The sequence below is a fragment of the Ananas comosus genome, unplaced genomic scaffold, assembly GCF_001540865.1.
Source record: "Ananas comosus cultivar F153 unplaced genomic scaffold, ASM154086v1, whole genome shotgun sequence".
Taxonomy (NCBI): Eukaryota; Viridiplantae; Streptophyta; class Magnoliopsida; order Poales; family Bromeliaceae; genus Ananas; species Ananas comosus.
Window position 1 is genome coordinate 12,784 of NW_017891243.1, and position 9,294 is coordinate 22,077.

General features: G+C 41.6%; 2 protein-coding genes across 2 annotated transcripts; both read left to right on the plus strand.

Moving 5' to 3' along the window:
* The first annotated feature begins 1,046 nt into the window (after nucleotides 1–1,046).
* Nucleotides 1,047–3,110, plus strand: LOC109704767. Its single transcript, XM_020225544.1, has 3 exons — nucleotides 1,047–2,807; nucleotides 2,890–2,958; nucleotides 3,027–3,110. The coding sequence occupies exons 1-3, from the start codon at nucleotides 1,047–1,049 to the stop codon at nucleotides 3,108–3,110; spliced, it is 1,914 nt and encodes a 637-aa protein (XP_020081133.1).
* A 3,662-nt stretch (nucleotides 3,111–6,772) lies between these two features.
* On the plus strand, nucleotides 6,773–8,816 carry LOC109704768. The gene is made up of 6 exons (XM_020225545.1): nucleotides 6,773–6,803; nucleotides 6,887–6,969; nucleotides 7,419–7,487; nucleotides 7,565–7,721; nucleotides 7,826–7,935; nucleotides 8,017–8,816. The coding sequence occupies exons 1-6, from the start codon at nucleotides 6,797–6,799 to the stop codon at nucleotides 8,686–8,688; spliced, it is 1,098 nt and encodes a 365-aa protein (XP_020081134.1). The 5' UTR covers nucleotides 6,773–6,796; the 3' UTR covers nucleotides 8,689–8,816.
* The last annotated feature ends 478 nt before the right edge of the window (nucleotides 8,817–9,294 follow it).

A 9,294-nucleotide genomic window follows, 5' to 3' on the forward strand; every position in this document is an offset into this window, starting at 1 on the left:
ATACGATTTGAGGGTGGCTGAGGAAAACGTGCGTATGGGTGAGGAGGTTACGGGATCGTGGGATGGGGTCGTGGGATACGGGTGGTTGTAACCGGTTTGAGGGAAACGTGCGATGAGAATCCGGGATTGTGGGGTATGGGTTGTTCGTAATAAGATTGTGGGGAAGATTTTGTATGGTCACGATGGGATTGTGAAATAATGGATGGCTATGGTGGAATCATGGAGATATTGGGTGGTTACGATGGGATTGTGGGAATATTACGGATAGTCCGTTTCCTTTGCTCATATTACACCTTAGTCAATACAATAAAATATTATATGATTAAAGCGGAGCATTTTGTAAATACATGAAAGGGAAAGGGCTAATATGCTATTTTTAATACCCGTTCGTATCTACGAGAACGTCCCACTTTTCGTAATTTATGCTCCCGGTGCATGAGATATTTTCAAAATTTAAATTTTATCCATGCACCTGGTGCATGGATAATCTCATAAACCATCTCTATTTTTTTATTTCTTTCTCTCTCCTTTTTTTTCTTTTTCTTTTTCTTCTTTTTTTTTTTCTTTTTTATTCCTGTCTCTTTTTTTTATGCTTCAACAAATGCAACCCACCTTTTTCAGGCTTGTGATTTAAACAAGGCGGAAAAAAGGTGCCGATTTCCTTTCACTGTTCCAACCTTCATATCGCCATCGAAGGTTTGATCATTAAAGATCTCAGGTATTTATATATTTTTTTATACCGATTGATCTCTTTTGATGTTATATATATACATATCTGTATGCATGTTTGAGATCTGTACGAGATGTATTTGACCCATGAATAGATTGATCATGATATCTCTGACTTCAAAACATCTTATCTTAGTTCGTAGATTTTACTCATACGTTCCATATTGTAATCCTTTTTCTAGATCATGGGAAAAACGAGCGAGCCATTGATTCATCCCGATGATAAAACTTTAGGCGTATTTAGAGGACTCTCTTTAATGCGTTCACCTCCGATATTTGGACGTTCCGCCGAACGCGCAATTCCTTATGAGACGCCTATGTTAAAAGAATGGGCGATATTTAAACAGAAACAGTTGTTCGGTCGTTTTGGGGTTGACTATTATGCTCCTGATGGTGACGGCAATGTTATATTATTGCCTCCATTAGGTCCTCCGAAAGAAAGAGACACGTTACAATCTCTCGGGTATAAAATACTTAATGATCACCCTGGATGGTGTGGAATGAGTAGAGTTTTTGGAGATAGCATTGAGGTAGAGGGTTTGATTGAATGGGGAAATTATATTATCTCTCATTATACTACTCAGTTACGTCGTGCTGGCATTTTGGGGGGTATCATAGCTTCACGGGGGAAGTACAGTAAAAACATCAATATCATTAAGGCATTGGTGGAGCTATGGTGTTCGGAGACAAATACTTTTCATCTTCCATATGGTGAGGTTGGGATTTCTTTATGGGAAATTAGAGAACTTAGTGGGCTTCCGATTATCGGCGATATGTATGACGAATATATCCCTCCAAATTCTGAACTTTATAATAAAAATAATTATCCCAATTGCGTTAGGGAGCTTTTTGATGTTTATCAATGGCTTATGGCTCGATCTTCTACCAAGCGTGTGCGGTATGATTTATGGGTAAATTTCTTTTACACAAGCTGTAAGAAGTTGAGTCGATCTAAGTTTAGGAATATAAGCAATACAGAACTCGCTCCCTCATATACAGAAGACACGACTCGAGCGGCCTACATTTCATTATGGTTATGCAACTTTGTAATGCCTTCTGGGTTAGATCATTTCATCAGGCCGGAGACATTTATTATGGCTTCTAAGCTGGCGTTAGGTGAAAAGGTTTCCTTAGCCCCTGCCATTCTTTGTGCTATCCATGCTGGTTTGTCTTTTATGAGTGATCATCCCGAAGGTCTTGCGCATCCTGGGCCTCAATTTCCTGTTAATTTTTTGTATGCGTGGATTGGTCTTCATTTTGAACAAACTTATTCTAGAAAAGTAATCAGTGATAATATCAAGAACATTGCTGGCTTACGAAGCCCTCCTCAAATGATATTTTTTATGGATGCGGCGGCTTCTCCTTTTAATGCTAAGCGAGCACGGATTCATCTTAGATCGAGCGCCCATTTTGTGTGGGGTCCCCTGCCATATTTTTATTCTTTTGTTAATGATGGTTGGCTTTATGATGCAAAATTGGCTCCAGGAGAGTGTAAGTATCCGAGAGAGGTCTATGAGTATATAATTTCTATCAGACAGAGCGTGCTTCCACTTCGTTTGGGGAACAAATTGCACACACAGCCGTATAATCCTCACCGTTTTGCTCGACAATTTGGCTTCGATCAGTCTTTTCCTGAAAGTATCAAAGTTCCTAAGTTAGCGAACCATCTTGGGACACTTGCTGGGTGTTGGAATCATTTTCTTCGATATGGCACTTCCACTAATTATTTTATACCAAAGAAGGACCGGATTGGGAAACCAACTTTGCATTATGCGCGCTGGTGGTCGAATAGCGTGCATTCGAGCTTCAAACACGGAGTAGGCTATTTACTAGCTGTGGATGATCCCCGCAAGAAGAAGAAAGGTGTTGCTATTGTTGGTAAAGATTCTGATTTTGAGGAGAGATTAAACTCGTCAAATGTTAGAGATGAAAGGGTTCTGAATATTCCAGAACCAAAGGGAAAAGAACTGGACTTATTTCCAGAATATGATCATATTCAAGCTGATCTTTCAGATGACTCCCCTCAACGTGAAGTTCTTGGCCTCAGTTTTCCAATTCATGAAGACAAGAAATCTGAGGTATGTTCATTAACATTTTCAACTATCTCTCTTTTTTTTATTTTGCATACTGAACTCCTTTTTTCTTTTCTTGTGTATACAGGAAGTGCTTATTACGGGTTCGCCTACCGGGGGTAAAATGCACTTGCAAGATCCTTTAACGAAGTCAAAGGTATGACGTAGCATCCATATGATTCGAATTTTGTTTGATTCATTCTGACACCCTTTCTTTTTATATAGGCATGCGATGTGGACCGTCAAGAAGTTCAGAAAATCCACGCTTGGATGTTTCAACTAAAGTGGCTCGTGGAAAACTTCTGGTAAGGACTGAGATTTTTACAGTGCAACTAAACTCTCTGTTGACAATGTTTATGTGTGTAATTTAATTACATAAGCACTCGTCAAGTTTCAGGAGAAAATGAGCTAAGGTGGAGAAGTTATGAGACCCGGAAGTTTGACTTAAGTGAATAGTAACTCCGGTTTTTCGGAGAAGCCACGAAGCAAACTCGGCCTCTGGCGCGTACAGACCTCCAAACATAGGACTCCAATAGCTCGTTTCGAACCTCTCGACTATACTGGAACCACTGGCGCTGACAGAATCGGATTCTGATGCACGGTTATCGAGAAAAAGGAGTTTTATCAAAAAGAGGGTTTTTGTTCTGTGCTATTCGTGCAGTTTAAAGCTCTTCGTACTCTGTGCATGTGACCTAGAGTTGAGTGGAGGACGTTTCTAGTACCTACTGGTGGTAGGAAGCCCAAATTTGAATTTGAATTAAAGGTTTAGCGAGATTACACATTGGTATATGTTTGTGGTTTCTGAAAATTGAGAGCGGACGGTTTTCGTCGTGAATCGGGGGTCAAATCGGATGAAACGAATGCTAGATTCGATGCCCCCGACGTGCTGAACGCAATGGTACTGTCGGATCGAAAATCCGACTGACGGATCTCCGGAAATTACGAGAAGTTCGCTGAGAGGTCGGCGATGGCAAAACGGTAATTTCGCAAAAGTGGCGATATTTTATGTACCGTTTCGCGTGGAATCGCACGTGGAGGGGTATGTCGAGCGTTTTTCTATGCTGTGGGGACTAGGAATAAATTGTTGAGTCTTGAGGACTTTTCGCAAAAAATACAACTTACATATATATGTTGTGTGTTAGGTGGTTTGATTGAACCGTAACCCTAATCCGCCAACCCTAGTTCCCCGCCTCACTGTGAGTGTCCATTTATGCATCTCCAGCCATCGTTTCCCCACTTTCCGCTAACTATTCCGGCAATCCGAATGGTCTTTTTAGACCTCGGAAGCTGAGCAACCGATGATTCCTTAGGTCGTCTGAACGTCGTGCTCCTTCCGTCGAGCCCCTGCGATGCCGTTGGTTGCTCGGCAACGCGATCTTCCTGCGGTGCCGCGGCTGCTTCACTGACTTTCGCGTCGCTTGTGCGCGAGCACCGCATCGCCGAATGCTGCTCCGAATGGTGAGCACGGTCTCCGCACGCTGAACTATCAGGCGGGGCGACGGCTTACCCCAGTCGACACTCGCTATCCGCAAGATCGGCCGGGCCATAAAAACAACCTGTCGAATATCGCATAAAATATAGATTTTAGGGTGCATGATTGTGCTTTCCTCGCAAATACCTTCGACTCCCGGTCGGACTGTGGCATAGCGTGGTAAGACGCTGAGGGTACCTCTGGACTGATCGTTCCAAGGCCCCAAGCAACTGCGGAGATCGAAGAGCTCTTATCGAGCGTTTCGCCGGCGAAATTCGTACGACGGAATGCGATCATTTAGTTCGGTTTTTATCCGAGACGATGCTCGGATAAGTTGTGATGATCACAAGCCTTCTTGCAGGTCACCCGTGGTCGTTTCGGGGGTTCGAAAACGACGTGTGAGCGAACTGGTGGGGTCCGCGGGTGTCAAAAACACATTCGGGAACCCGGATTCGTACAATTATCCGGCGATAATTGTGTAGGGGTGTTATCTTGTGTTTGCTGCCAAAACACCCAAATTGGAGTGCTTTGGGGCAGCAGGTGACTCGTGACATGAGTCGGTGAGTTTCGGGACGCTTAGTGGGTCCCGACGGCGTCCCGGTGTGGTTTTCGGGACTTCCGGCGAGTTATGGTAATCGGTATTGGGAGACCGATCTTCTTGAAATTGTTTGTGGGGTTGTGGATACTGTGATTATTAGTTGTGGGTTAGATGCTAACCCGGTGGACCCTCTATAGGTCCTGTCGACATTCTTTTGCAGCCAGGAGACAGACGTGACATCCTTACAGGTGGGTACTTCGATTCGACGTCGGTACAGTGGTGCACGCTTGGTGATGGTTTCTTACCCTTACTCTTCTGTTGTTACTATCGCATAATATATTGAGCCTTGCACCCTTGTTTATTCGTTATACTCTACTCGTTGTTTGCATACTTAGTATCCTGAGTAGGAGTAGAGTAGTTCTATCTTCATGCGTATCTGTTGACCTAGTTAGTCGATTGTTGCATTCAGTACTTGTTGACCTAGTTGGTCTGTTGTTGCGTTTAGTATCTGTTGACCTAGTTGGTCGGTTATTGCCTTTCCGTATCTGTGACCTATCGGTCGGTTCTTGCGTTCGTACTTTTAGTTGACATCGAGCTGTATCTACATACTTTCTTTATTTACTCTGCCTGGTTGTTCTATGTGTAGTATCCTGTATAGGGGTAGAGTAGATGGCATTCGTATATACTATACTTGTGACCTGGTTGGTCGGTTCTCCTATTTGCATCGGTGACCTGTTTGGTCGTTCGTTACTTTCCGTACATTGACCTATCTCGGTCGGTTCACGTTGTTACTTGATGACCTACACGGTCGGTATGCCCAGAGGGGCAGTGATTGTCGGCTGATTGCCGACATTTGGCTATTGATCATACCCGCATTGATCGCCACAGCTCGAGTGCATTTCACGTACACCAGCGGGTTGATCCCCCGCAGGAGGGTGTTCTTTTCCGAAAAAGTGGTCGTACATCCGACCCGTGAGCCCAGCGGTGTTCTCTTTGTGTTAGGGTTACATGTCAGGTGTGAGCAGGTAGTGGCTTTTGCCTGAGGTCCTTAGACCGACACGGCGGTTTAGATTGGGTACTTTTGGACTTCTCGTCCGGTTGACGCATATAGCTATAGTAGCGGTTGTTGCATATATACTTCTAGTTCTTTCTTTACAGTTGTCTTGCTACTATAGTTTTGATATCCTTGTATGCTTGCAGTTGTACATTACAGTAGCGGTAGTTGTGCTTTCATATATATATCTCATTTGTTCATTATCGTTTCTACTGTATTTTACTTACCCATACTGTTGTTTATCTCTTCCTGATCCGGTGAGTACTCCTCGCCTTCTTCGGCTTGCGGTACCCACTGGGAGGGGAGACATGTTTACATGTTCTCACCTCCCCCACTATTTTTCAGGTATTGCAGGCGTTGAGTTTTGGGACGAGACGTGAGGTACGTTCGTAGCGGTCGATAGAGCTTCCGACCCAGGTTATCGGTTTAGTTTTATCCCTACTATTCTGTTGTTATAGCTTAGTCAGTTTATATAGTTCAGTATTTTTATTACATTGGAATATGTGGACTTTCATGAATGTAATAAAAGAATTTCTGGATTTGGTAAAATAAAAGGTTTTCTACCCCTCGTGGTAGCTTTTATAAAAGGTAAAAGTTTTCGCGTATGGAACAGTTTTCAAAAGGCTTTTCGTGGACTATTGTTTAAACATCGAATGTAAAACTACGGTGTGAATGGTGAATGTATGAATGTATAGCTATCTGTATATTCATTTAGTTGTGGTTGTATACTGTTTGTACTTTGTACTTGTGCGACGCCGTGCAAATACAGGGGAGACTCTGTCCATGTGAACAGTGGATTCCCTGTATTTGTGGCGGATCTGGCATACTCTGGGATCAGGTTTTCAAAAAAAAAAATTTTAAACGCTTTTCCGCTGTGTTTCAAACTAAAAGGGGACCCCGGGGCGTGACAACTTTCCATTACTGTGTCTTCAATGATAGGTGATCTTTATGCGCATTCTGCTTATAATTAATTTCACATGATGTTGCCGCACTCATCCTTTGTTTTTTTTTTTTATTCACAGAATCACAAGTCGGCGGGAGTGGATCTATTGAGGATGACGTGTCTTCAGATGATGAATTGGTTCCAACACTTTCGCCACCACAGGTATTTTTGTTTTTCAGTTAGATCCATATGCCTTTTTTTAGTTTTAAATTAAGCATTTGATTCTCAACTAAAGAAGAAGGTAAGATATGGATAATAATGTGTAATTTTTCGTTAGAAATCTGTAGCCACAAAAATTTTGCAAATCGGAGTTATAACGAAAATGTTATGACCCGTTTACACTTTGGTCCCTGTATTTACGAAACAGTCCCTGCGGGCAGTTTCATTTCAGTCCCTGCAGTTTTATTTCAGTCCCCGCAGCTTCATTTTCCTTTACTTTTTGATGCAAATCTATATTCTAAGTCTTTCCTTTTTGTCTAAAGTTGCTCTCAAGGAATTTCATGGCTATAGGATTATAATGAAAATGTTATAACCTGTTTTACGAAATGGTCCTTGTAGCATATATCTTTAACTTTGCTTCGAATATCAATATATGGTTCTTTTTGTCACAGAATCCGTTCACCGATGCTGCTGATATTGGAGTGTCATCTTTCAAGGAAGCTTGCTCGACTCATCATGAGGTATATTTGTATTTATCAAAATTGTCCCCATTTTCATTTCATATTGCTCCTGTTTACACCGCAATTTCATTGTGTAGGATGAGGGTGCTAAAGAAGATGACAATATAGTAGAGAAGGGCAAAGATGAAGTTATGCCAGGATTGCCTTTACTTGGTAAAAGGGAACGAGTCGTTGATGTTCCGGCTACAGAGGCGCATAAGAGAGCTCGTTTGGAGACTGATTCAAAGTCAACTGGTAAGGCCTCATCATTTTTTTTTTATCAAAGTTTCTATAAAGGACAGTACGTCCTATGCAAGCATCTTTTATATATATTTTTATTATCTTTTTTTTATGCGTAGGTTTTCCGATAGAGTCGAATTTAGATGATGATCCGGCAGACGCTCTATCACCTTACGGTGATGAAGTGGATTACGAGCCTACCCCTTCACCACCTGAAGCTCTTGATATGGTGAGATTCAAATATTTTTCTTCTTGTTTTCTTTCTCGTTTTTTATTCTTTTCTCTCTTCTTTTCTTTCTCTTTTTTATAGGGCGTACCCCTTGACGAGGACGTCGACATTTATGTGGGTAGTGATACAGGAGGTTCTCAAAGTGAGGTACCTATTGGGGTCAGATCATTTTTGATTGACCGCATAAAGGATATTATGAAGACATTCAACCGTCGAAAGTTTAGATCGGCTCGGGAGGAAGTATCCAAATATTGTCAATGTTTATCTTCGCTTGGGATTGATGTATTTGAATTGGAGAAGCGTATAGAACCCGTATTTGATCATGCAGAGGCTATTGAAGAGCTAGAATCGAGTCCGAGTTTCGTTTCAGCTATTCGACTCGTGAATGCTGATGAGAATCTGGCGCTAAGGAAAAAGAGACTTGCTTCTCACATCAGTACAAAAAGTTCTCTTCTTCAAGCTACTGAAAGCGTTTCCTTAGAGCTTCGGCAGACTAGAGAGAAAATAAGAGAGCTTGAGGAGAATATATTGCAGTTGAAGAGTACAGAAGCGGAATTGACACTTAGACTTGAAGTGGCTGATGACTCTTTAAAGAAACTAACACCGACTGAAGAAGAACTGCAGAAGGATGTCGCTGATGCAGAAAAGGAGTATGCTGCAGCCACTGAAGATTGTAATGATTCTAAAGAATCCGCTGGTCTTCGAGGATTAATAGAGCTGTTTGAGGAGCGTCGTCAAATATTTGAGATTTGACTTTTCCTTTCTTCTTCTTTTTTTTTTATTATATTTTTTTTTATGCTTGTCTCTAATAAGAAACAATATTCTGTAGACTCGACAATTTGACATTTTGAATGCTTTGGATTATGCTTTGATCTCTTCTATTTTGTTGTGTGACGCTGCACTGTGACAATGATCATATTGCTGGTTTGTTTATTCATTTTGCCTTGATAAGCAACAAAAATCCCCGCGCATAATCAACTCTAAAATGAGTCCCAAAAATTTCTCACACTGTAAATTTCTGATTTGTCACAGCTAACATTTATAATTTTATCACCGAAATTCCAATATGGAAAATCGAGTCCGCCAGTTACTCACATTGGCTAGTGGACATGATTAGACACGGTAGGTCTAAATTAACATTTCAAATTAAAAATGCTCAGTTTAATGACATGGCGGTCAATTTACATCAAAATGCTCAGTTTAACGACATGGCGGTCAATTTACATCTGATTGCTCAGTTTAACGACATGGCGGTCAAATTACATTTGATTGCTCAGTTTAACGACATGGCGGTCAACTTACATCAAAATGCTCAGTTTAACGACATGGCGCAAATTACATTTGAATGCTCAGTTTAGC